This window comes from Andrena cerasifolii, chromosome 11 (assembly GCF_050908995.1).
Source record: "Andrena cerasifolii isolate SP2316 chromosome 11, iyAndCera1_principal, whole genome shotgun sequence".
NCBI lineage: Eukaryota > Metazoa > Arthropoda > Insecta > Hymenoptera > Andrenidae > Andrena > Andrena cerasifolii.
Genome location: NC_135128.1, coordinates 8,559,100 through 8,586,130, shown reverse-complemented (window position 1 = coordinate 8,586,130; position 27,031 = coordinate 8,559,100). Strand labels below are relative to the sequence as shown.

General features: G+C 45.2%; 5 protein-coding genes across 6 annotated transcripts; 2 read left to right on the top strand and 3 right to left on the bottom strand.

Annotated features, from left to right (window-relative positions):
- Positions 1–100: 100 nt before the first annotated feature.
- LOC143374865 (CKLF-like MARVEL transmembrane domain-containing protein 4) lies at positions 101–15,588 on the bottom strand. Its single transcript, XM_076823416.1, has 4 exons — positions 15,208–15,588; positions 2,366–2,533; positions 2,174–2,287; positions 101–1,857 (listed from the first exon to the last, which is right to left on the bottom strand). The coding sequence occupies exons 1-4, from the start codon at positions 15,379–15,381 to the stop codon at positions 1,774–1,776; spliced, it is 540 nt and encodes a 179-aa protein (XP_076679531.1). The 5' UTR covers positions 15,382–15,588; the 3' UTR covers positions 101–1,773.
- On the bottom strand, positions 2,568–8,102 carry LOC143374846 (dynein axonemal intermediate chain 3). Its single transcript, XM_076823369.1, has one exon. It carries the CDS (start codon positions 6,270–6,272, stop codon positions 3,372–3,374), a length of 2,901 nt encoding a protein of 966 aa, XP_076679484.1. The 5' UTR covers positions 6,273–8,102; the 3' UTR covers positions 2,568–3,371.
- Positions 15,589–16,196: 608 nt separating the features above from the next.
- LOC143374860 (syntenin-1) lies at positions 16,197–18,796 on the top strand. 2 transcript variants are annotated; one of them, XM_076823406.1, is made up of 8 exons: positions 16,197–16,440; positions 16,681–16,746; positions 16,819–17,007; positions 17,068–17,178; positions 17,246–17,481; positions 17,562–17,715; positions 17,792–17,901; positions 17,965–18,796. In XM_076823406.1, exons 2-8 carry the CDS (start codon positions 16,696–16,698, stop codon positions 18,017–18,019), a joined length of 906 nt encoding a protein of 301 aa, XP_076679521.1. In that variant the 5' UTR covers positions 16,197–16,440; positions 16,681–16,695; the 3' UTR covers positions 18,020–18,796. The 2 variants fall into 2 exon arrangements, with proteins under 2 accessions (XP_076679521.1, XP_076679520.1); XM_076823405.1 differs by having other exon boundaries at positions 16,198–16,375.
- A 151-nt stretch (positions 18,797–18,947) lies between these two features.
- Positions 18,948–23,623, top strand: Brun (trafficking protein particle complex subunit brun). Its single transcript, XM_076823363.1, has 12 exons — positions 18,948–20,116; positions 20,192–20,465; positions 20,537–20,735; positions 20,805–21,016; positions 21,088–21,286; positions 21,367–21,781; positions 21,864–22,084; positions 22,160–22,517; positions 22,587–22,743; positions 22,810–22,987; positions 23,053–23,276; positions 23,350–23,623. Exons 1-12 carry the CDS (start codon positions 19,170–19,172, stop codon positions 23,539–23,541), a joined length of 3,576 nt encoding a protein of 1,191 aa, XP_076679478.1. The 5' UTR covers positions 18,948–19,169; the 3' UTR covers positions 23,542–23,623.
- On the bottom strand, positions 22,117–26,414 carry Pif1 (Pif1 DNA helicase). Its single transcript, XM_076823389.1, has one exon. It carries the CDS (start codon positions 25,784–25,786, stop codon positions 23,936–23,938), a length of 1,851 nt encoding a protein of 616 aa, XP_076679504.1. The 5' UTR covers positions 25,787–26,414; the 3' UTR covers positions 22,117–23,935.
- Positions 26,415–27,031: the final 617 nt, after the last annotated feature.

The following is a 27,031-nucleotide window of genomic DNA, read 5'->3' as shown; positions in this document are numbered from 1 at the left end:
AGAACCTCGCCTGGAGGGAAATACAAATTGTTACTTTTCTTTTACCGTAATAATGTCTGACTTGTGGAGGCGGCGATGCAGAGATAGGGAGAATGCAAACTTGGCGTTATTTTTATTTATTACTCATGATTTAATAATAAATAGACTTCAGATATAAAAGATTCAAACACTCGTATATGCAGAGGTTTTGTAGACACGTGTCGCACAAATAGTTGCTGAACAAGGGAAATATGTATAAAACAATTGATGCGGGGAAATCTTAGAGGAGTTACTTTCGCCACTTTGCACGTAGAATGCGATTGTGCTCGAGAGAAACACTTCTCTGAGATTTCCACGAGCTTTCGAAGTGACTGTCTGCGTTTTAGATGAATTACTGTATACTTGTCGACCAGCATGAGTGCATAAGGAAGAATTCAACTTTCAAATGATTCGAAGTTCGCATTTAATGATTCGGTTATTAACCACTGTTGCAATTAGACACTTCTTGCGATAAGCCCGCATCAACATTACGCCGATAATTTATCTTCCTTTACCCACTCATGCTACGTACTTAAGCTCACCTTGAACTTACGCAAGACTACGATACTCCATATAAACTGTCGTTACTAACATCCCATATTCTTCTTACCATGTGTATTTACAATCCGCTCGCGTCGTCGAATCACACCGCTCGCGATTGATCCGAATAGGTCCCGAAAGCAACGATGTCGAGAACGACCATATGTTCCAATGGCAATTGTGCGTGTGTGCACAGAAAACAAATACAACGCGTATGCAGAACATTCGCTGGTGTGGCAACGGGCCCTTTTTATACTTACATCAAACGAACACGAATTACGATAATTATCCCTCACGTGTGGGCGAAAGAAAATAAAAAAAAAAGGAAAGAAGAAATGAAGAAGAAGGAGACGATGTACTGCATCCGATTTGTGCAAATATATTACCTATATAAAATAGATGTCTCTCTATATATGTATATATATATATATATAATGTGTATGCGTATTATAAATAAAAACTCGCGGGTAGTGCGAATAAAGGTACGGTTAGAAAAGTCAACTCTGGACGGGAGAACGACGCGCGAGGTACGCGTACCGAGGACCGACGTGCGTTTTGCAAGAAATCATAACGGAGGAACAGATTACCATCCAATATGGACTTCATCGATCCTGGGGTCCAATTCATGCCGAACAACCGCGCTCCCAACTGAAGAGGAACAGAACTCTGAACCACGCGACGAAGAGAATCCCCAAATCTCGTCGAAGCATTCGATCAAGATCGATCGGTGTGTCCTCGGTACGAGAACCCCGTTCGTCAAAGACTGGCGCCGAACTCCGCTCAATCGTGTTACGAGTCGCCCGGGTTGCTCTGGTGGTAGTCCAGAGTGCTCTAAAACAAATCCGCGACGACGATCTACTCCGTCGGCTCTGAGATCGCTCGATTTCCAGACGTCGACGAGGCCGATCGACTGGCCTGCTAAATCTTAAGGCACATAGGTTACAGAGTCCCTCCCGCCAAGCTACGCCACACGATCCGGGAAAGGGCGTCTCGCCGGACTAGCTTCGTCGATCTCTCCAATACGGTTTCTTTTTTCTCTCTCCCATTTTCATTTTGTTCGTTTCCAAAGTACACGAGATTTTTCCACGACCATTCACTTGCGCCCAACGGTCGCAGAAGCGAGGGATCGCGAGAACCCGAGAGTGGTGTAGCCCTGCCGTGGATGCTCTTCAGGTACCTGGCGTCACTTCGAGTACCTTCGCCGCGCGACCCTCTTCACTGCGTGTTGCTGCTCTTCCATTCGACGTACAGGAAGTACGAGCCGGCGGCGTACGCGACCGTGTTGAAGATCCCGAACACCTGCCGGGCAAATACCAGGGTGACTTTATAAAGCGCTCGCCGGCAGAATCGGCATTGGACTGTGCGACAATTTGCATGCTGAAGAGGCGCCATTCTACGGGGGGGTCGATTGGTGTGCGGGACGTTTCAGCAGATTGAGATAACGGTTCGGGAAGGACAGGAAATTGAATGTGTGCTTCCTCGAATACAAGTAATCAGATCCGTCCAATGGTCTTAGCGGACTACTTAGCTGGGGGAGTAACGTTTTAGCACACAAGCTTCCAACTTGTGTGCTAAGTAGGCGATTAATTTGAGTTTCATAGGATTTCGCACTCACCCCGGCAGCGATGTTCGACGCGGTGCCTCTGGCATTTAGCGCGCTCCAGACAGAAAGCTGAGCGATGAAAGCGATCATGTAGAGAACCGCGAACGCAGTAGTGTTCAGCAGCTCCTGTAAAGAGAAAGAATCTGTTAGTATCTGTCCCCGGATTGGAGCAGCTGTACCTTGATACTCTGATCCTTTGCTCACCGACAGAATCCAGTTGATGGGGAGTTTCAGCGCCTCGCGAATCGACAGGAAGTACACGAAACACCATAAGAGAGTGGCGATGAAAGCTGTCACAGCGACGAACAGGAACCAATGTGACGCGCCCACATGTGCTGGGGACGCGCAAGCCATGCATATTATGCCAATAGCCTGGAACAATCAAGATACACGAGTTTCATTAAGGAGTCATTCCGGTTAAAGGGGTTGAAAAAATCGATTTTTTTTTTAAAACATTTTTCGAAAGTATATCCTCAAGAATGTACTGTTAAATTTTCATGGAAAAATTCCGATTATTTTAGCTCAAGTTCTCTAGATGAAAACTTTGAACGCGTTTTATTCAAAACGTCATATTTTCACATCGTGATGATAAAATCTCAAAATCTATCGAACCGATTGCTTTATAAATTTTACTGCTTATTCTGTACACCTGTGACTCTCGCAGGGACTACAACCAAGTATTTTCATTGCGTATAATCTACTTTTAAAATCGAAAATAGCAAAAGAAAAAAGCCGAAAAACATCTTTCTTGCATATTTGTCCGCCATTTTGCTAATTTCGAAGATAAATCACTAATTATAGTCCGAGGGTTAGCGACAGACATACGGATCAAGAATCTCTTTGGATTTTTGGATTCAGATAAGACTACCTGCTGAAATCGCCTGCACGAGCGAGGCATGAGTTTTTAAACACGTCATCAAGACCACTTTCAAAAGCATTTGAAAAGCGATAATTTTATTACTTTTATATTTTGCATTTATGGTAGAAATGTAGTTTAATAAATAGAAAAAAGTTTTATTCCATTACCATAATTATTTTCGTCGCAATAAATTCCAGAAAATCGCTGAATTTTTCAGCGCGCTAAGCGGATTGACCCTTTAAATTAAATCGAAACTTCAATTTCACCTGTCGAACCTGGAGATTGATTTAAAAAACTGAATGGAACTATAGCTCCTCCCCCAGTGAAACTCTATTTGCACACATAAAATCGTTAGCTTCTATCTGTTCCTTTTAAACCTTCATTTTTAATATCTTCAAGTTTCAAACCCCCCAAATTGTTCTCCAAAATTTTCCGAGTCCTATCGCGCACTTCAAAGAATCTCTGCACGTAATAGTCGACTGATCTCTCAAGCTGTAACGATTCCTCTACTTCCGAGCCCTCCTCCTTCGATTTAAAGAGCTCAGGGAGCTCCCTGGCCAGCGCCTTCGAAAAGAAGTCCTCGCTCCTCGCAACTCTGTCCTCAGCTTTCTTCAGCTTCTCCTCTCTCTCCGCTTCCAAAGCGACAATCGGTAGCCTCTTCGCTTCCAGTTCAGAGGGGTCTAGATTCTTCTTCCTCAGAAGAACACTCTTCATCCTCTCATATTCTTTCGATTTCCACGCGACGTCTTTGGGTATCGGAGCGCTGCGCGCTCGTTTCTCTGCTTTCAATCTCAGCCGCTTCTCCTGCTCACTTCGCAGCTTCTCCCTCGTTTCCTCCACCTCCCTATGGCGTTCTTCGTCACGCCTAGCCGATCGTTTCGCCACCACGAGCGGATCGTTAGCGAGGAAATCGCTCTGCCAACTGGCGAACACCTTCTTCCTCCTCGCTTCCTTCCACGCGTACTCTTCGAACCAGTCCATTCTACGAATAGCACCTTCCTCATCGAAGATCTCGGGTTCCTTGAAACTGCGAAAGAATCCACCATAATCGCCCACGCCAATCGTCTTCGAGCCGTCTAACAGAAGCAAACAGGTGATCGATTTCGAAGACACCGTTTGGGAGAAGACTGGCCAGCTCGATTCGTTCATTATATCCCAGACCTCGAGCTCCCCTCGCTGGCTGCCGAGCACAAAAACGCCGGGTTCACTGGCCCAGCAGCAGGCCGTGTACCGGCAACAAGTTCTCCTCCAAAACAGGGGCGAGTCCAGGTGATCGTCCTGCCAGATCGCCAGCACGCGTCCGCCGATTGTCAGGAGGACGTCTTCAAGATGCGGGGATCGTGTAATTTCCGTAACGGGACCGTCGTGCACGCACGAGTGCTTCGACATCTCGCAGTCGACGATGCTGAATGCATCCTCGTCGACCACCTGGCCTTCCCACGTGCACTTACCCAACCCTTCCACGCAGCCTATCCACAGGCTCTGCATATAATCTCTCGCCTTCGAGTTCAACTCGCTCCTCTCCAGGTGGTTATCGTCCAGGTGCTGGAGAACATTGATCGATGGCAGGCACAGGCACAAGGGAATCAAATCCCTCGATTCCGGGCCGGAGGATTTAATTCTCAAGCGGAAGATCGGCCGGAATGCGCCGTCGGAATTGTCGTCGCCAAGGCAAAGAAGGTTCCAAAAAGCTACGACGCTGTCCTCGGACGCTGTTAGAAATTGTGCTCCGCTGGGAGTGGATGAACTTGTCAACTTTCCACTTGACTCTATTTTGTAGTTGGCAGGCATCCAGCGGATCCTTCGAACGGGAAGTCGATGACAGCCATCTTTATCCGAGACTATAATCGCGCGAGCCACTGGCACGTTGCTCCCTCTCGGCGTTCCAAGTGTCACGTTCTTATCGCTCTTATCGTTCCTCGAGTAATCTCGGATGAACCAGAGGATCACGTGGCCGGTGGAGCATCCTCCGATTACCACGTTCCCGTCGCTGGGGCAGAACGAAACGCAGCAGACCTCTCTGTGATCCTGCAGCTGAAGCTGAGGACGCAGCGGGTCGTCGAATTTCCAGAGAACCGCTCTGCACCGAAACTCCCGCTCGTTTAGTAGCTTGTTCTCAAAGGCAGCTCGAATTGGAACGTCCGCGTACGAAATGGCTATGTACTCTGCCGACGTCGGGCGCAAAGAGACGTCGGAAACAGCTTTGTTCTCTGTGAGGCTCGAGTCAGCGAAAGACAGCTGCTCCCTAAAAGCTGCAGCCTTGCAGAGTGTTTCCTTTCCAAACTGACTTTTACTACGCAAGCTTCGGATATCGTCCACGTGCAGGTTGACCGCAGCGTTGTACCTAATATTATCGATCATTTCCTGCGAACGATCCTCCAGAAATAGCTCCAGAGGAGTCTTCTCCCTAGGTCCTTCATCGCTCCCCTTGTCCTCGTCGCCATTCCTTTCCTTGGACCTTTCGTCGTCGTTCCTTTCAGACTCCCCATCCACCTGCTCCTTTTCTTCCTCGACATCTTCATCCACATGCTCCTCCTTCAAAATATCCTCGTACGCGTACTGCGTCCACGCGTTCCTGGGATACCTGGGGCACGTTTGAGCGAAGGCTTCTCGAGGCTGGAGGTTAGTTTGGCAGCTCCTAGAGATGCATCGTCTCTCTATGTTCTGAAACCCCTCGCTCGTGTGCACGAGCTGCACGTAGCTGTCCCTGAGGCTGCTCGAATCTCGGTCGCATAATCTTCGAGCCAAGCCCAGCGTTCTTCCTGGTATAACGATTTCGATCTCGAAGGACTGCCTCGTGTCCCTTGGCGAGGCTTCGTCCACTTCCGTCTCGCTGCCCAAACAGTTCCACGGCCTCGCGCTCCTTCGTAGCCCGCCGATTATCCTGCTCAAGGTAGCCTTCGTGATTTCCCTGTTCCGCTCGCGGACGACGCTGCACGCTTCTGCCGTGAGGCAGATTACGAAATGGTCGGAGATTAATCGCGTGGATGAATACCCCACGAGGAAAGTGTCGCGCTCGTAGGCCTCGATCCTCTCTGCAAACGCTGCCAGCGGCGATTCAGGTTGTTTCGAGAGTCTCGTGACGGTGTCCCGGCTCACGAAGGCCCATGGGTATTCCAGGAACACGTGCTCGCCGACCAAGCAACCCAGTTCCCGTTGCGTCTCGACGTCGAGCCTCACCCGCTCCACATTTTCGATATTTTCGGCGACCAACGTCCAGCCGACCGAACTGTTAACCCCTTTTCTCGACATCAAGTGTTCCTATGCTACCGTGCAACGCGGCACGCCGCCGTATGGCGGCTCCAAGCATCGATCAAACCGCGGCTTAGGAACCGCTGATTCGTTGCCATTCGTGGATTTCTTTCGTACGAATTATATTAGTTAGATTCAGATACTATCCCTCTGCTACAGTTTTCAGAAATGATAAAAAAAACGCGGTACGATTAGATAATAGTCGTGGGTGATTATGTACGATTGCCAGCGGTCGTTTTGACCATCTGCTGCGAAGTGCTGCCTCGGTTAATAGTATCTGGTATCCCCAAAACAAGTGGCTGATGGATTCAGGCTTATTAAGGCTACGCTTCTTGAAGCTTAGAAGTCTTCTTCGACACACCTTGTGTATTTGAAATAACGCTCGGCCGCGCTATGCGCATAACAAACTAACGACAGGAGCGCATGGCAGGGTGAACGGGCGCGAAAGTGCGAAGGATTGGAACGCTGGAACCGCGCGGCGAAGGAAGAATTTCACTTTCACCGTTTGAAAACGTCGTCGACCGCGATAAACGCTCGACCAAGAATTCCTAGCGCTGCTAGCTCTCGCGCAGTATCTTACACGGAGTTATTAATATTCACTTCGCTCGATCTAACGCTGCGAAACGCTCAAAGGATCTTTACGTAAAAATACAAATAACGTGTCTCTGCCTCGCTCGACTCGCCGTAGAATTTCTTTTCAAGTTGCAGTCGATTTTTCTCGCACGAAGATACTACCATCCATTGACCTTTCGAGGCGCGCCTATTCGAATGTCGCCTCGCTAAATATACGCGCGCGTAACGAGTAGAAAGCCTGATAAAAAGAAAGGTTCGCGTCAAGAGCGCGCTTCGACGTCGCTTTATCGAGGCGAGATCGTTTACGGCGTTCGCGTGCGCGTGATTCGGATGGGAGGATGTGAAATAGCGGGCGAAGGGGTGCCTCCGAAAATAACTATATGACAGATAAATGACAGGTCGGAAATATGGGTCGGGGCTCTGCATTATTCATGGGGGGGTGTCGGTGTCCGTGTGTCGCGTGGATATGTACACGCAGGTCGTTAACGATCGCAATAATCACTGGCATTCCCATTCTAATCCCATTCCCGTAAGCCCCTGGATGGGGGACTGATGAGCAGCGAAGTGAAACATAACAGATCGAATCGACGACGCAGAAGTCTTGTACGCGACCACTGTATTCGACGTGCGTTACGAAAAGTAGCACGTTTCGAATTTCTTACGAAAAACAGCACAGTTCGGTTTGCCACGTAAAGAAGCGCATTCCATCGTTTCCGACGGATATTAGCACGTTTGGTCTTCCGCCGCGAAAACTAACACATGTACTTGACTGCTTCGCCAAGAAGAATAGTACATTTCGTACCGTTGCGGCGAAAACTAGCACGTTATACTGTTTCGCCACGAAGAATAGCACGTTCTGGATTATACAGTGACTCGCATTAATATTCGGACACTTTTTAAAATCGCATAACTTTTTTCGAATTGGTCCAAACAACTTGAGTTTCTTTGAGAAGCTAGAAGGAATGAGGTCGAGAATCGCTGATTTCGGGAATTTTCGCGATTCTCGAACTACTTCTGCGATCTTTAAACGTTTGTAGCTCGGAGCAACGTTAACCGATTTCGATGAAATTTTAGGCACGTATGCAACTTACTGCAATCTACTTCCCCTTGCGCGATTCGAACATACGAGGCTCGAATATCTTTGCTTTTCTTGCTTCGTGCCTTACAGTAGAATGATGAGTGATAGCGACACGAGTGCCTTCTTATCCGACCTGTCATATCTTACTAATTTCACCAACTTATATATAATAACACCGACTCTACCAACTCCGTTTAGTCGTTGCTCCATAAAAACCACCTCTCGGATCGTTCTATGAAGTCCCCCGCGACGCGTCACGATAGTTTCTAACATGGGCGATTTGCGCGCGACAATACCGGCGCGGAATTTTCGAGGGAACCGAATCGCTTCTAAAATTAGCGAGAGAGCGGTTCGAGAGTATCGAGTTCTCGTCGTGGAGCGATCGGCCATGGTGTTCGGGCGAATGGGAGCGAATTGTTAGAATCAATTCCTATCGCCAAGGGTCAGATGAGTTTATCGAGTGAGCACAGGATGCAATGAACGAGTTGAACAGAGAATACGGTGACCTAAATGTTAAGGTGACGCATATAACGCGTTCCGCCGCGATCGCCGTGCCGAATGGCCAATAAACCACATCCACCATGATGTCATTTCGGCACCGCATCCCTTGCGCATCCTCCCGCGGAGCGAGTATTATTGAAAGATGAGACTTTTTCGTATATAAAACGCAGGAAGGGTGCCAACGGCAGCTTGCAAGAGGAGCAGAAGCTTCGCTGAGGATCTGTAACGCGATCTTAGTTGCAGGGTTGTACGTGGAGAGCCGCTGAGTCGACTCGAGTCGAGAGAATTAGTCAAATATGCTAAGACCGAGTTCAGATAAGACGCGACTCGAGGAGAAACCTTACGACCCACATGCGCCATTCGTATGCGGTTACTAAGTGGCTACCGGTTACAACCTACACCGATAACTTACGCGGCTACGCTCGTTTTCGCAATCGCTCGGCCAATTGATCAAAATTAACAGAGTGGCAGATAAAACTACCCGCGAGTGTGTACGCTTATCGCTACGTAGAGTTATCATAAACTGTCTGGGGCTCTCGAACTTAGGAAGGAGCTATGACAGTGGGAGGCAGTAATTTCTAAGATTCCATTGGAAGCATCCCAAGGTTCCATGGTTCTTCACCGAAGCTCCAAATGGATTCAGACCACCACACTCTGTTTAAGGGGGTATACCCGTTTGAACCCTCGGAAAATGTATACATTTTGTGGATTTTTTTACAAGTCAACGGTTTGATGCAGATTTCCCGTTTTTTAACTATGTTTACATAGTATTATGAACTACTTATAAAAAAAGTTTCAGTTAAAAAAGTATTGTTTTTCGGAAGTTACGGATACATGTCCGAAAGTCTCTCGATTTTAGACGGCTAAACGGTGGCCCTAAAAACTCGCGCTACGTTCAACCAATTCACTTCCAATTTTGCATGCAGAATCATAATAAGATTCCGCATCGTCCAACGAAGGCTTTTTTTATTTCGATTCCCTGTTTATTATTTATAAAGGAAAAAGGTGGATTTTTCTCTTAGAAAAATTTAACTTTACCTTTGATCTCTCACCATTTCTTTATTTTTCAAAATTTTCAAAATCGCCTTCGTTGGACGATGTGGAATCTTATTATGATTCTGCATGCAAAATTTGAAGTAAATTGGTTGAACGTAGCGCGAGTTTTTAGGGCCACCGTTTAGCCGTCTAAAATCGAGAGACTTTCGGACATGTATCCGTAACTTCCGAAAAACAATAGTTTTTTAACTGAAACTTTTTTTATAAGTAGTTCATAATACTATGTAAACATAGTTAAAAAACGGGAAATCTGTATCAAACCGTTGACTTGTAAAAAAATCCACAAAATGTATACATTTTCCGAGGGTTCAAACGGGTATACCCCCTTAAGCCACTCCGATATCTACCCGGCAACAGGTGATCGAATGTCACTGAAGATCGATCACTTCAGACGTACGCAGAGGGCCGTTCAGAGCGCGGAACAACGAGATCCGTCAAAGTCACGCGAAGGAGATGACGCAAGTCTGCTCCTAAAGCAGCGGTGACTACACAGCCGGCCTTATCTCAACTTTCCAAAAATAATACTTTTATAATCGACTTCGCGGGACCGCTCCGTTTTATTTGCGCGCCTAATCTTCCTCGCCGTTGGAGCCCGCGGAGCATGACAGAATTCCAGGGACCACGAACGATAATCTTTACGTTCCATTGTATACAGCAAGCCCGCCGATACTGGAAACCGTGGGTCGTGGAAGAGAGTCGCCAATGTTACCATCGATTCGTCCCTCGTGAATCGTTACTCGTGCTCGTTTCCAATCCTCGATCCATCAGGATTCGCGCCGCCTCCTGACGCAAAGTTTTCTTCTCTCCTTCAAAGGAGGCCAGCTCTTTTATCTGCCGATCGATTTATGCAATTGCCTGATCTACAAAACGATTGCGAGCCGTGCGAGCCGACGCGCGCCGGCCGTGCTCGTACAATCGCGATGAAATACGCGGCGGTTATAGAAATAGCCAGGTAATTAGCAATGGAAATCACGTCGAATAAGGCTGCGGATTTTGCGCCGAACCGCACACCTGCGTGCACATTCACGAAAGCATAACGCCTGCCGCTGCTTAACTCCACCACGAGTGAATGCATTTTCCTTGATCAGCTTGTACTACAATGACGCGGGCGCAGGATTATTTTTGCGTCTCGTCATGCGCTGTACACACGTCTGGGTGAATCAGTCTTACAGTTCGCGTGACCATTCATGAGCACCGTGCGTCTATACTTCGCGATGATCCACGTCGTTCACCAAAGACCACAAAAACTGCAGATGACTAATAAGTTACGGTCGAATCATTTACACAACGACCCACCCACTCCAACGACGAGCGATTAATACTCTTGAACGCCGGATCGTCCCACGCGGGCGCAAGGAAAACACTGGCCCCTTGACAACTCCGTGAATGATCCAGAAAAGAGATTAGATAACGCGTGATTCTTAACGCTGCGTACCGAAAGGCTCGGTGCAGGAATGCGCCTCATTGATTGCTCGCGTTCTTGCGATCACAGGGGAACTATCTTTCCTAGCGGGTTGCCCATGCCAGGGGCGCGGTTTGTCCTTGCGTACGAGATACTTGCGCGCAATTAACTGTGGTGCATACTGCCCGCTGCATAGCCTGTTGCACCAGCCGATATGCTTCGTGCACAGCCCACACACCATAAGAACGTATGGCACAACGTCGCGGGAACCGTCGTAATGACGGTCATTGCGCAATTCCCCGCGTTTCGTCCGGCGCGGCTGATTAAAATTCGCGCTCCGGCATCGAACGGCCCCTCGGACGTTCCGCGAGGAGTTCTAACGAGAAACGATGGCAGGAAGATGAAATGTTTGTTGTTCGAAGATTCCGGGTTCGCGGAATCCTTTGGGATTTTTTTGGAGCACCTTGGAACGATGGGGTGAAAAATGGCGGAGGTGACTGTATAGGTTGATTGTAGATTATTTTAAATATATCGCAGCGCTCGCTCCAAGTTCTTGTTGCCCTGTTTTTATTTATCCACCTTTGCACATCTAGTTTTGCTAGGTAATTAGACACATCTATCGTCTGGTTGCTTTAATTACTTGATCCCAGTTGATCTATACGTTAACGGATACTTGGCTCCGATTTTAATATAATTCTATTGCTAGTATGCGCTGACGGTTGCACCGAGAAACGCTTTTATCTCCAAGTGGTTTGCACGGTGCATCGGTGACAGTTCCCTGCGACTGGCTAAGACCTTACATGCTCGCAATATTCACACGTTTTCTTCTCACGGTTAATAGAGGACGATCACAAAGCGGAAAGGAACGCGCCAGTATCACCCTGACCGAAATTAACCCTTTAAACGTATCGGCATCGCAGCTTCACGCTGTTAGGCTGGTTGTAGAAGGTAACAGCTTTTAGAAAACTAGATAAACGTGAGCTGATTCCCTGGAGAAGCAAGGAAAGGGTGTGCCTGGACTGTTGGGAACTCACAGAACTTCTGTACATATTGTTTCTCTTCGGCGAACTTAACTCGCGTAAGATAAGCAAACCTGGTTCCGTTTCGGCGTTATCTTTAATTAGGAGATACGTTTGATGGGCAAGTGTCGTGCAAATTACCTGAAAACACAAGGAGCCTCGCTGGACTTTAATTCATTAAAACTGTCTCTATCGAATTTCACCATACATCAAAACGTGAATAAATTACGTTTATTCAATTTTAGTAGAAGTCTCCTAATCACTAATGGGGACATTTACCTTGCACCTATTGTTAATACTACGCGTGCAAATTTCTCCTTCGTTTCGCGATAGAGAACGGCACGAAGGACTTGGAACAGAATCGATACAGCAGTCCTCGACTGTTTATCGACGTTCGACGGAACGACCGAACATGGGTTTACACTTGCCCCTGTACTAAAGGCGCGAGAACACATTGCGACTACCTGGGAACTTCGCCTGACTCTACACCGGTGACCCTCCACATCGGTGGCCCTGAAAAATGTTGGATTCATTCTCGTGTGTGTGCCGGTAACCTATGATTAAACCTGCGTTGCACCGCGTATGCAGCGCATAGATATATGCAGACGAGAATAAATATGACGCGCGTAAGTGACACAATACATAGCATTCGTATTATGCCAGGCTGGATTATTGTGCCATTTCTCGTTTATCCGGCGCGCAGTGCCACAACAGGCAACGGTTAATTACAAGCAGAGGTCCGATTTGCATAACGAATAACGGCCACGCGAGCAGAGCCAGAGAATCCGCGCGAACAGCTCCGACTGATAAGAACAATAATACCTTAATCACTGATACGGCGCTGGGATATTTCTTCTGAACGCGAGTCTCGGGAAAATGTGCCGAAAGCTTTCTTCGTTCTCAACATCTGTAAAATGACTCAAGGCCACTCTATTCCTTCCGCTTCAATGCATAGGCGATTCCATACCACGAGTTTTCTCTATGCAAATGAGGCGATTGCCAAAGGGACCTCTCTATGAATGAGCACACGAGCAGCGGTTTCGAAATTCTTGTAACTCGGTCGGAGACACAGAGATTCGTCGTAAATACCTTATGCCGAATAAATTAGCTGGTCCTGCCGAGTCAACAGGTCGGATCCATGCGCGTGGATGCTACTAAAGGCGGATCGATCGCGGAGGATTGAGACACTCATTGGGCAGAAGTCAAGGACACCTTGAATCGTTAATGAATCGTCTCGGTACCGTTGCCACGGCCTGGGCGTGAGGCGGTAGGATGGAACTCGGAGTATGTGGGACGCCACGTATGGTACCCGGTCATCGGGATGAACATGTATGGTCATCGAACGTGTCTGTCTAGCCCGTAGGGACGTGTCTGTGCGCATCGAAACTATGCCACCTGAGAATCGATCCAAGTTTTTTCGTCGATCGCGCGTCGACGATAGTCCTCGGCGCGGAACCGGTTCCTCTTCTTAACACACCCGGTGTATAGAAATTCGGGCCGTGACATTCGCGAGGATGCTGACCACTTCGTCGACATCAGCTTCGTGGCCGGTAGCCTGCAAGTGCTCCGTTTTGTGAACTGATTAACGTGGGTGAATGATGGAATTCACGGTCCTTTCTCCTGACCTCCAATCGCAAGAAATTCGTGGCACACTCTGCGACTGCTAGATACATCCTCCCTGTCTAGGGACGACGAAGCAAGTTTCGTAAACTAGTGGCACGATGTATTCCATCTCTACCCGATGGTAATACAATCTAGCTATTGCAAAGTCACCATCGGGGATTGGTTACGCGTGCATTTTCCTACTTTTGCGCGCCAGGAGAGACACCGCTACCTGAAGGTCAGGCTGCTCTGCTCGGCCTCGTCGAAATCGTCCATTGTATCGTGCCTGTGCGTTCGTTTTATCAGGCAGTCATCAGAAAAACGATAACACACGCAGCCGATCCAGGGAGACACAATCTCCCATCGCGAATTCCGACATTTGTGCACGGATAACGATCGTATGCCGAATCCACCTCGGTGCCAGTGCTTCTCGTTATTTACTAAATAGCCGAGGAATGGAGTCGCGAAAATACCCCCAAGGGTAGCTTTACGTGGCCCAGGACGTTCTCGAATCGATGGCTAACTATGCCTCCATCGATCGAGAGTAATAAGTGGTTTATTTGTGGGGAATCGACGAGGAAACGTCGCCGGGTGTGTCTCCAACTGCACGTGCGTGAACCAAAGAGAAACGATGCTTACCAATGCCGATCGCCTAACGGTACCGTCGATTTCGATGGGGAGCACCGCAGGCACGAAGACGCCGAGTGTCTTTAACGGTAGACATTAAGGATATTAACATGTTAACATTGCTTCTTCATTTCGCGTATGAGACTACCCTTTTCCGTCCTCTAAGGACACTTTGTTCACCGTTCCGCAAGGGGATTACCGTTACGCGGTTATGCCGTTGCAGGTTCAACGTCACGGTGCAAAACCATGCGATTCCCTGTTGTGCGTGCCTCCCTTCTTTGTAGAGGATACGAAGGTGTACAATCTTCGCGATGGACACAACACGAGATTGCCAGATCGGCTCTGCCATTGGAGAGCGCATCGCGATGATCGAACGCCGAAAGCGCGCAGCGTTTAAAATAACAATGCGGTATAAAAGATACGAGGCATAGTACCGCAGCGCCAAGAACAATGACGAATGCCTGCCAAAAATTCAATACGATGAACGACATCATAAAGAATAGGCGTTTTGAAATCTGTCGCCTTGAATGTAAAGCGTTCTTGCTTCGGTAAATCGTGAGAAGCGATAATGACGAGGATCCTTGGAATATGCACTGAATATGGATACGCAAATTCGTCTATGTTGCGTAAAGTTCGAATGAAGTTCGACGAAAAATTCGAGGCTTCTGTAATACTTTTATCTGGATTGGTGAGCCACGATTGTTGAGAAGCTATTGTTACTAATGGAATTCCAGCTTTGCCCGGGAAGACAGCACAGCCATGAATTACGTAACGTCTATTTAGTTCCTGATATCGTTCAAAAATTAACGGACTTCGAACAGCCTCCTGTGACTTACACAAGCTGACTACACTCTTACTCCGATTAAAAGAAGGAAGAGCGATAAAGGCTCCTTGCATTTGTAAACGAAATAAACGGAAAGAGCAAACCTGCTTGCGCTAAACATTATATCAATAATCGCGTCGTAATCTAGCTCGGATATACGTGCTACAGAATTTAGATTTCACCCGTTAATTACCAATTGCGCGGCGTTAGGAGCCGAAGGACATTCTGAGAATATGATGGTTTCTTGAACTCACCAATTGAACGAGCTTGAGAATACCAGGTATGGTTCTGAAATAGGGCACGTTCAATCTGATGCCCGCCAGAGGATTCGGTTGACCCGGTTCCGTCTTCACCGTGGGCACCTGCCGAGGATTGTTGCTGGCGTTGTTGCTGGAGCCGTCCATGGTCACCACGGTCTCCGACATCATATTATGCTTTACTCACGTTAGGTTCAAACACGGATGATATCCGACGTTACGGGTGTATGATTTTAATGAAAGGCACCTGGTGTAAACACTGCTGTGAGGACGAAGGGAACCGGTAACTAATTAAAGCCGAGCCCGAAACACCTGTTGGTTCGCCACCGCCTGCATGGAGGCCTCACCACTGAATACTACCTACGGATTAACCCGACCCGCTATTCCCCCACCGTCTATTCCGTCTTCCCCACTGCCTGGCTCGCGATTCCTTCCTTGACTTATCAACGAAGCCGAAGCGGGAGGTGCCGATTGCCACGTTGCGCGCGTTTTCCGCTTTTTCCGCTTCCTCTTCACCCTTAGCAATCGATAAAACGATATCTGCACTCATCCGACTGTCTAATGTTCAACATTTGGGACGTCTTCCTCAAAAATAGCTGATTCATGGTGGCTACGTGGGATCCACTTGATCATCACGTGATTGAATATTATCTTGTTTAGTAATTGTAGGATGTATCTATGGAAATGATAGGAATGGAGTGAAGCGTGTCCTCGGGGAAATAAGCTGAAGTTCTCCAAAGTTCTCCCATCATGTAGAACGTCTCTGTGTAGTTTTGTTGGCGAAGTAACAGGTTTCCGACGACGGAATTTCAAATTCGAATATTTTCGCGCGGTTACGAGGGAACGATGGCGATGATTGGTGCGCTAGCGTCTAGGGAAAACCCACTCAATCACGGGATCGGTGTAGGGAACCAATCATCTGTTTGCGGTAGCCCTTTGTAGTCGGTGACTCGAACCAATCGGGTCACTAATCTAACGGAAATGACGTTGACACCGTCCACTTCCAAGAGATCTTTTTCCAGGCTTATCAATGATATTTGAAGCATCTCCGAGTGACGTTTAAGCTTCTGTGGCGTACTTATTTTTCCACGGAATTGTGCAATCTTTGCCGGCGAAATTGTAGATTGAAAAAGCAGTGACGTATCTTATTGATTATTGTGAAAAGGTATATTATCATTTGAACGCATTTCTGCGTTTTCCTCTTAAGTGTCCAGCACATTCATCGCATTGGTATGCAGACTACTGTCAGCTGAACTCCCATATCACATGGCGTTATCAGTGAATATTACTTGTACTTTGCATGTTGCGCACGCCTACATGTTTTATTAAAAATGTCTTTATCGTGTTCCTTAATAAACAAACTTAACACCCCCTGCCTGTTGCATTATTTTCCACCAACTAATTTCATCTGACTAATAACACACCGGTTCCCTGTGGGACACTTTACATGGACGTAACATTTACTTCCAGAACAATCGGTACAAAATGTCTCTGTACCCTACGCTCGAAGATATGAAGGTGGATCATATGATGAAGGTAGGCCACAGAGCATTGATATCCATTATAGAAGTTTGCTTCACCTTTTACTCAAAAATGGTTTACCTTCAGGCGCAGCTGCAAGCAGAGGCGCAGTATAGTGTGCCACCTCAGCGGCTTGATGACGTTGCTCCATCTGCTCCTGCCTATAATCCTTCGGCTATAATGTATCCCTCTTTGGGAGAATATATGGGGTTGGAACTTACCGAAGAAATGATAGCAGAAAACATGCCTGAATATTCTGTTGTGAATCGTACAAGTGTAAGTTAAATTGTCACGTACAGTAGCAGAATCGTATTGAACTTTAATTTTACATTTTAGATGGCAGTCAGTATACCCACACAACCAGGACCATTGGCAGGCATGATTGCACCATTGTCTGGACAATCCTTAGGGCTGCAGAGAGCGCAAGTTTCAAATGGTATAAGGGAGGTAAGTGGTCGACATATGAATGTTACATAATGTTGTGGCTTCTACTATTTCAGCATTATGGTTCTAGCTAATACTGTGCAAAGATAAAGATGGCAAAATTGGTTTGCGCGTGCACGACGTGAATAATGGCATTTTCGTGTGCCTTGTAAGTCAAAATTCGCCAGCCGCGCTTGCCGGATTACGTTTTGGGGATCAAATTTTGAGCATCAACGACGTTTCCGTCGCTGGGTATACAATGGAACAGGTCCATAAAATATTTCGAAATGCCACCATTAACGGAATCAGAGTAGTAATACGCGACAGGTTAGATAATGTACATTGTCCTTAACTTGCAAGGAAGTCACGTAAATTTAAAATCGGCCTATAATTGGTAATCTTTTTAGACCATTTGAACGCACAGTAACCATGCACAAAGACAGCACAGGGTATGTAGGGTTCCAATTTAAAAATGGAAAGATCATTGCCTTGGTGAAAGATTCTTCGGCCGCCCGAAATGGTCTCTTAACGGAACATCAGATATTGGAAGTTAACGGGAAGGTATATTACGAATTTCTCGATCGATACATTTCATAGATAAAGTAGACAAATACCACGTGTACGTAAAATGTTCCAGAATGTTATTGGACTGAAAGACAAAGACATCACAGCGGAAATCGAAAATGGCGGAAACATTATAACGATAACGATTATTCCGTCGTATCTTTACGATCACATGATTAAAAAGTAGGTAATCGAGCGTGTAAATTTGTGAAATAAAAGCACTAATGCATTAATCGTCTATTTCAGGATGAATAACAGTTTACTGAAAACGCTTATGGATCATTCTGTACCAGACGTTTAAATCGAGAGTAAGTTTCAATTCGGTCCGACAATTTTCGATTTCAGTTCTGTGATCTATCATTGAGAAGATCATACACATAATGCCATACAATTTAATTATCAACAAAACAAATGCTATATACAAGCCGCAAATAAGAAATATGTATATGGTACTGTGCTTAAACCCATAGTATATTGACCAAAATCGTAATAGGTGACTTCGTAAGAAGTATAGATTATTTTTTTAACTAGGAATATAATAAAGACAGTTCAAATTTGTTGTCGTGTCTCGCACATTTATGCAGTTAAATGGGTGTTTAATTTCAATCGATATCCGATATTTATTAATTGGATTAACTGCAATATGACTTATTTATTATACTACTAGGTTTTGAGATACTTTCATTGTTTGAAGAAGTGTATTGTGCCACTGTTATCCGTTTACGAAATGAGTCCGTCATTATTTATGAAATCTTTGCCATTATAACTTGTATGGACATTTGTAGTTAATACTTAGTCTCGACTTATATGTAATCACATATTAATAGTTACACATTCTAAAAGTTTTTACAATATGTTAATACATTTTTATATAGTTTTATCTTGTACATATTTGTAGTTTCTTTGCCAATGTTATCACAGTTTCTACTTTACTCTATTCAGCTTTATAGGCACTCAACATTAGGTGGAAATATACGTAATACATATATCTTACATTCTTCCTGTTCATCGATGTGCCAACTTTATGAACTATAAGTTATGTAGCTGATTAAAGAAGCAACAAAAGATTCTATAGAAATGTTGAAACTATTTATTCGAACCCTACACTAACCAATTCCTGCCTTCAATAATTCAAACTTCAACTTTTAAGTTTTATTTTAGTTCCGGTACGAAAGTTACGTTTCCTCAGTAATGGCGGACACACTTCTGGTGACGCATGCGTGTTTGATCGATTTCAAACATGGCAGTTTTTATTTTATGTGTCGCCTCTGGTGTCTATATTGTACCAGAATTGCCAGAGTGAAGTGTAATGTTAAGTAATAGTATGATGCACATGGGGTTTAATTATTGGGTTCAAGGTCTTTCTTACGTACATCAGGCCACAATAAGGAGGGTTTTCATTTATGTGGGCCTAGGTACTTCGAAGTACCACTAGGTAGTGAGTGACATAAATGCGCTCGGCTATTAGCGTTATTTTGTCGAGTCCGGTACCCGACAATAAGATGTCTCACCCTGATTACGAGCAGACTGCTCATGATCACGCAGCCTTGCTTCTGCTATTGAGACCCGTCGGTACTCAAATCAAGCCGAAGACTGTTACCAGGTTATGCGAACGCATAATTAAGGCAGGCAGCAGATTCACTGTGGCAGATTCAACTGCTGGGAAATCCCATTCACGGGAAATCCTTGCTAGATTCGTCAGGGAACACCCTGTCGAGAACAATGATTGGGGAGACTTTCAGACCCACAGAAGGCTATTGGGGTTGATTACTTTTGGCAGATATGATAATCAAGCAGAGCTTAACGAGCTATGTAGAGTACACGAAAGCTTGAAAGTGAAATACACCGCAACACTGTACGATTCAAGAGCCATATTTTTTGGGCCATCAGAATCTAACAATAGACACGAACCACCACCATCATTTAGCACCCCCTCAAACTTTAAAACTATAGCCGTGTTCTATAATGATGAGACGTGCCCCGATCTGGAGACTCACATTATGGAGTGCCTCAATTCCTTGTTTTGGATCTTAGAATCCAAAAGACTGGAGAGGTCCAGAGAAAAGGTAGATAAGGTCTCTCTTCTGTTGGCACCCTTTGAGAAAAAGGACTTCATAGGCTTAGATCTTGAATCCAGGAACAATAGGAAAAGATGCGTTGGCCGTATGACCAAGCACTTAGGTGATCTGTGTCTTCAAGCTGGACTTCCAGCAGATGCTTTAAGCAACTATAACTCTGCAGCTAGTGTGCTACAAGCTGTCAATGATTGGCTGTGGCTAGGAGCAGCATTCGAAGGCTTGTGTGCCGCGTCTGCTCTAGTGTTATATCCAAATATGTGTAGAAGTCTTCCATTGCAAAGAAACTCTTCCCTTCAAGAAGGCAGCCCAGGTAAGCAGAGGTATGTATAAAATAGAATGATCTGGAGTAGAAATTTGATGTTGAGGAGGAATTGACAGTGGTGCATTATGCTCAGACGGGGTTCACAAGCCATTGCCAATTTACCATCACCACCTGCTATAGAGGTGATAAAGAGTAATATGTCGCATCTTTTGCTACCTGAAGAAATATCAAAGAAATATCGTGAGGCAATAGTTCATTATAGCAAATATCAATATGCTGGAATAATTGAGACAGAAGCTAGTTTCAAAGCCACAAGGATCTCAATTGAGCAGAATTGCACTTTGCAAGCTGCTTCCTATTTGAACAATGTGGTGCTTATAAATCTACCATTGAGTGAACAGGAAAAAGTATGTAACTTGACTGGGGAAAATTATTAATTCTTTCACTGCAATCCAGTTAAACATGTGCGATATTTCAGATCGACAGATTTACCACATTGTCAGATCTATATACAAGCTTTGGTTTTATAAGAAAAGCATCTTTTTGCTTAAGACTAGCTGCGACTAGACACGTGTCTCAAAATAATCCCAATCCAGATTGGCAACAATGTTACAACTTAATGCTACAAGCTACTTCTGGATTTAAACTGTCTCTAGATCCTGCTGATATGTCTCCTGGTAATTTTCATTACGACAGCTCAATGCTGTTCTAGCAAGTGGATATTAAAAAAACATTTGTTCACACAGACAGTCATAGGGGTTGGCCAATCATCCAGATTCAAGTAATAAACGAACTCGTTGCCGCTGCTAATCGCATGGGCAATCCAGCACTAGCAACAAGGCACATGACATTTTTACTTCAAACAATGTATAACTACCTGAGCCCCAACGAACGCAAGGAAACTGCTCTGCAGTTACAAAGCGTGTCTCAACAATGCGAGGGCGCTCCCGTACCTCTCGTAAGTCTCACGAAAATAGCTGGAAAATTCGCGATTACCGTGATTCAGGAAGAATAAAGCTCTTCCAACAGGTTTTAGATTCTGGAACAGTTATCCCGCCTGCTAATTTAACGAATATCCCGAAAACGAAATCGTTTGTCTTGAAAAATATGCAGCCGCACCTTCAGCCCCAAAAGATCGAAAGGGTCAAGGAAGATCACGGCCCCTTTCTATTCACGCCCATTAATTTCGGCTCGTTGGAAAGAAAAAATATATCTAAAAGCAAAGTTGGTGCGTTCACATTTATTAGATGCCCCGTATGAAACTAACTATCGAACCCTTGCCTCCACGAAAAATATGAATGGTTACAGATTACTTATGGGTGGAGGGTGATATTTGCGAGGTATCGATGCAACTCATTAATCCCCTGCCTTTTGAGCTTCATGTTTCAAATATGAGACTCCTCACAAACGGAGTAGTGTTCGAGTCTATCCCAGAAAGTATCACACTTCCTGCTGAATCAGGCCCAATCGCTGTAACATTAGCAGGCAGGCCGAAAGAGGTCGGGGAATTGGAAATTTTGGGTTTTAGTACGCACACATTGGGGGTGAAGTCTAACTGCAGATTGAGGTATATGGAGGGAATGGCTCATCCCCAGTATACTGTAGAGGTAGTTCCAGCTTTACCGAAAATAGACGTTGCTACAAGTTTGCCGCAAACTGCAAGCTTCAGTTCCGGGGATAATATAGTAACTAGCGCGAGCGTGTCGCTGTATGGCGGTGAGAGGTACATATTTTTGTTATACAAGCAATCCATGCATGAACCATTCATTTTCAAATAAGACACAAGGCACGTTATTCTGCTGCAGTGCAGAGTGTACCGTAACTATTACGAATAATGGGCAAGTTCCTATCGAAACGATCGAATTATCGATACAATCCACGTTAGACGCAATAACTGAGGGCAAAATCTTCAAATGGAGCGATGAAAACTTAATGACACAGTTACCACTGCAATCTGATACTAGTGCAAGTCTCACTTTATACTTGTACGCAGCCACAGACTTTATAGCACCCACATCCCGCAACGGTAGTGTTTTATTGATAACATCCAGTTCCCTTTAAAAAAAACATTTTAATTCGTTCTTACATACACATCTTTCAGATATTACCAGCAGTACATACATGAGCCAACCGAGCAGTTTAATGTCCCAGTCAGGACACAGTTCATTACCATCTAGATTAAGTTCTCCATCGCACACGAAAAGACAATCCGAGCTAACTTCCTCGTTCAGATCGGGCTTAAGTTCTCAGTCTGGCCATTCTTCCTTGGCGAGTTCTCGTTTGTCGAAACTCGCCGTTCCACTGCATGCCTCGAACGTGGTCGAGGGTCAATTAAAAATTAAATATTCGGGCGGTGCTGGCTTATCATCCGGTTATTGTCGTATTTCATCCGTCTTCATAACTATCGAGATGTTGCCTAGCGTGCAGATCACGAATTGGGATGTGCTTCCAGCAGAAACGTGAGTGATGAAAGAACGATGTTCCTTCGCGTTACTGTTCGCAATTTCCTTATTCTACTTCTTCTCCAGGCCATCGCAATTTTACCTCGTACTGGACTTAACGAACATGACGAATCATGAGATGGAGTTGCATTACACGCAAACCAAATGCATATACATGGAGGGCAAAGAACCGTGCAGAATCCCCGTGCCAGTGGATCGATGTCCTCTCAATAAATTATCGATGGTAATAAAGAATCTTCTGCGCTTGGTAGTACGAGGATAAACAATTTTCTTCGCATGCTATCGATAGTTGAACGGGGCTGGTGATGTTGGAGAACTTCAGAAAGTTTGTTCGGAGCACATCGCCGCGTTGGTCGATCTACGTTGGCAATTATTAGGCACAGATTCGACCGGGAAAGCAACGCTTTCGGGCATTACTCTCACTCAGGATATGCTAGATCTCGTTAGGATGAGTCCCTTGCAATGGGGTACGTTTTTAATACTCGCCCAGTGTATAATTATGAAATTAATTATTCAAACGTGATCTTCGCAGAGATCAAAATAAATGACACGATCGTGAAGGCGCAGGACGAACTCACGTGTAATCTAGGTGAATGCGTGAGTGTTGGGATAGGGATATGCAATGCTTTGGAGCATCCTTTGAGCGATCTCATGCTGTCGATAAATTTCTACCAGGATCACCATAACGGTGTTAATAACTATCAACTAGAAACGAGGCTATCTATCGCTGGCGCAAACAAAGTTATGCTTCCAGCGGTGAGTTAATTGTAACGATGGAAGTACTGTGACGAGCGTTTCGCTAATCGTTTGTAATGATTGTTTTTCTCAGTTGCAGGAATATGGGAGCGTTTATCACGAGTGTCGTGTTGTGTTCTTTACAGCCGGGCAATATAAAATAGATATTCAATGCAGTAGCAAAGAATCAGCTCCAAACACGCCAGTACTTTGCTCCGAATTGATAAATGCGGGACATACGTGGCGTTATATACCACCGATAGAAATCACTGTCGATGATTACTAGCGGGCGCACAATAATCGAACTCGCGGACTTTGTAACATTTGTAAAAAGGGAAAAATAAATGCATCTATGCCTGGTTACGATACATGAATGTGTACTATTTGTTGTGATAATTCAATGTGACAAAATGTAACAACCAATACTTCTACGTTTTTTAATAAATTATTAAAAAAGAAGTCTTAGTCTCTATCTCAAGCCTCCAACAAAATATATTCGAGTTTTAATCATTCATTTACGGAACGTTAAGATTCTGAAGATAGTCTTTTATCTAGTTTTACATTTAGTTAAAAAAGTAGTTTAAAAAAATAATATATAATACTTTATGTTGCACCATGCCTGTAATACAAGGATATGTATATTTGAGATTACGTAATATATTTCGTGCCTAAAGATTTGATTATATCTTTCGCTTTTTTCCCAAGGGAATCATTTCCATTTCTTGCAAATTTCTCCGAAATTTCTTATAAAACATGAGTACCTCCGGATGGGCCCACACTTGTTGATTACTGAAATCCAGGACCCGCAAAGATTGCAAGCTTTGTGCCCTAGAGAGTGCTACATAAGACTGCCCAGCATCAAATACCCTTGCTAAACACATTTCCACGCAATCTAAAGTTAAACCCTGACTTTTGTGAATAGAAAAAGCCCATGCTAGTTTCAGTGGGACCTGTTTCCTATGTACAATGCTACCTATACTCGTTTTTAAGCTCCATTTCTCTACCTTTGCATGATATTGGGTGCCTGATTTGAATTGAACTACTGGCACATTGTCAGCAAACTTTATAACTACACCCCTTGCTCCATTTACTAGACCATTAGACACATTGATATTTTTCAAAAGCATCACCTGGGCACCTACTTTTAGTAGAAGTTTCCCAGGCGCAGTTAACTGCTGATTCAATGTCTGGGTACTTGACTGATCAGAGTCCTGGGCTACGTAGACCTTGGACTCGCCTTGTAATTCGTTTAATTGAAATTCGTTAATCTCTTCGGCTTCGTTCACGTGAGAGCAAAGCCTCGTCGCTAGAATCCCGTTATTCTCTATCTTCTGTTTCCCCGTTGCTTTCAGAGTCGTCGCGATCTCGTCCGTGACTCTGCCTATCCTAATACTGTTTAAAATCTTAATAAACTCCGGATCCTTCTGCCTATGAACCTGCTGCAATTCGAAATTGAAGTGCACACACTTCTCCCACGCGCTACTTTGAAAGCAGAACTTCGTCTTCTTATCCCTACTAGAGACAGGAGGCAATTGGAAAAAGTCTCCACACAATACCAATTGCATTCCTCCGAATGGTCTCTCATTCCTACGGATATGCCTAGCAACAGCTTCTATCTTATCAAAGTAATCTCCTTCCACCATGGAAATCTCATCGATTATCAAGTGTTTTGTCCTTCTCCACAGGCTGGCTGAAGAGTTACGGGCAGCCATCTGGTAGCACCTCTCTAAAGTCCCAGTGCCCAACCCAATCCCAGCGAACTGATGCAAAGTGATTCCGCCTATGTGGCAAGCTGCTACTCCGGTGCTCGCCGTGGCCATCGTGGCGTCAGGAGGCAGAGCCGCTATTATTCTCCTCAGTAGAAAGGACTTCCCAGTTCCAGCGCTGCCAGTGAAGAATACGCTCTTGCCGTTAAGCACCGCGTCCAGAATCCTCTTCTGCTCTTCGGTCATCTGTGTCGTGGTTGGATTCTCGTACAGCTTCTTCGCAGTTAAGGATCTGGCTATGTTCTCATCCGTTCGTTTCCTCTTCTTCAAAGCGCTGGGGGACGGAGTGGTAATCGTTGCGCGCGACACACTGATGGCCTTCTCCTTGGCTCTGTTCACCTCTGCGCTTGTCGCTGGACTGATCTCTTGTACGCCGCCCAAGGACTTATTGGACAGCAGCTTCTCTTTCAGCAGATTCTTCCCCTGCTCTGATTGGTTCGTGATCTTCACGTATATCGTTTTTAAGAAACTAACCAGCTGCGCTGGCGGTGCATTGGATAAGAACAGAGTGCAATTGTCTTCCGTGAACTTGATGGAGGCTTTGCCCTCGGTCATGAATTTGTTGAACACGGAAATGGATTTCAACGGGAGCTTCGTCGTTACATTCGCTTTCTCCGCGCGAACCTCGATGAACATTTCACGGAAATTGTTCCGGTACAAACGCAAGGAACCCGACCGGTGGTTTACCTTCTTCTGGATCGAGCCTTGCCTGTCGGTCCACTCTATCGTAACAGAACACGTCACTGAACAATTCTCTTGATCCATTTTCACTTGCGTTTAATAATTACGCACTTGAGTATAAAACCTGCGCAACTTTTCGTAGTGCTTTAACACAGTAAATGAATTATAAAGCTTGTTTAAAGAAGCATGTCGCGAGCAACATAACCTCTCAACGTCCAGATCGCGACTGACTCCAACTATTTACTTCAACTGACTTCCCGCGCAATTTACGCACCAAACAACGCGCTAGGGAATCCTGAATTCCTCAAGGGTGGAGGTAACCTGTGGATGGATAGATCTAGTGATCCTCTAGGGAGTGATCGGTATAACCGCAGCCATCTTGGAACAAAACCGGAAATAAACATATCTATCTCTTTCTATCAGTATTGCTCTCTCTCTTTCTGTCAGTATTTATGTCTCTTTCTATCAGTATTTCTCTCTCTTTCTATCAGTATTTCTGTTTCTTTCTTTTTTACAGTTTCTTTCTCTGTCTACTTCCGCTTTTGCTCCAAAATCGCGGCAACTAATCAGCGAAGATACACGTTGTTCCGATCACTCCCTAGAGGATCACTAGATAGATCTCGCATACTCCCTAGGCTCTATGCCTTCAGATAAGGGGAAGAACAACTCTTTTTGTTCGCTTTGCCATACACTGGAGCTCTTTGCGAACGCAAAAGTATTTGTATTTGGTATTATCGAACTGTATAAGCATTGTAACCTCTAATCGTGGCGTTTATACCGTGAATAATAATTACACGAGCGGTTGAGAACTGAAGTAGTCGAATTTGAATCGATGCTCCATGGAAGAAACTAATTCGCAAGTTACACAAATATCTTTATCGTCACCGTCTTTACAAATTGATGTTAATCCTCCTAACTAATCATTTATACGAAGATATACGAGTACATGTACATTATAATGTTACGTAATATTGTCCTGACATTGAAACACAGGAGAAATCAGCGTGGTTCGTCTACGCGAAGGCTTGCTCGTTGAAAAAATACTGCGTTCTGTGATATGAAACTCCGCTGGAACAAGACGCGATTTATTTCATATCTTCGGTAACGTTCATCGACATCGTGTCGTGTAATACCGCCCTTGGACGCGTATCATTCCATCGCATCGATAGCGCTGAAGGGAAGCATAAGCTAGAAGATGGCATGGCGAATCATTCGTTTCTCTTATCCATTTTTTTTGTTCCTTCCGAAAATTCGTTCGCATCCAGAAAAATATGAAGTTGCATATATCTCGCGTAAATTACAGGCACTCGGATCAGCTACACTGTTTCC

Excerpts from the sequence above, each read along its gene's own strand:
- Pif1 (XM_076823389.1), bottom strand. The coding sequence starts at position 25,786 with ATGGATCAAGAGAATTGTTCAGTGACGTGTTCTGTTACGATAGAGTGG.
- LOC143374865 (XM_076823416.1), bottom strand. The coding sequence starts at position 15,381 with ATGATGTCGGAGACCGTGGTGACCATGGACGGCTCCAGCAACAACGCC. Across the intron at positions 2,534-15,207 it reads TTCTCAAGCTCGTTCAATTG|GCTATTGGCATAATATGCAT; the intron begins GTGAGTTCAAGA and ends TGATTGTTCCAG. Across the intron at positions 2,288-2,365 it reads CCATCAACTGGATTCTGTCG|GAGCTGCTGAACACTACTGC; the intron begins GTGAGCAAAGGA and ends TTCTCTTTACAG.
- Brun (XM_076823363.1), top strand. The coding sequence starts at position 19,170 with ATGCGCTCGGCTATTAGCGTTATTTTGTCGAGTCCGGTACCCGACAAT. Across the intron at positions 20,466-20,536 it reads CATTGAGTGAACAGGAAAAA|ATCGACAGATTTACCACATT; the intron begins GTATGTAACTTG and ends GCGATATTTCAG. Across the intron at positions 21,287-21,366 it reads TATATCTAAAAGCAAAGTTG|ATTACTTATGGGTGGAGGGT; the intron begins GTGCGTTCACAT and ends GAATGGTTACAG.
- LOC143374860 (XM_076823406.1), top strand. The coding sequence starts at position 16,696 with ATGTCTCTGTACCCTACGCTCGAAGATATGAAGGTGGATCATATGATG. Across the intron at positions 17,008-17,067 it reads CTGTTGTGAATCGTACAAGT|ATGGCAGTCAGTATACCCAC; the intron begins GTAAGTTAAATT and ends TTTACATTTTAG. Across the intron at positions 17,716-17,791 it reads TATTGGAAGTTAACGGGAAG|AATGTTATTGGACTGAAAGA; the intron begins GTATATTACGAA and ends AAAATGTTCCAG.
- LOC143374846 (XM_076823369.1), bottom strand. The coding sequence starts at position 6,272 with ATGTCGAGAAAAGGGGTTAACAGTTCGGTCGGCTGGACGTTGGTCGCC.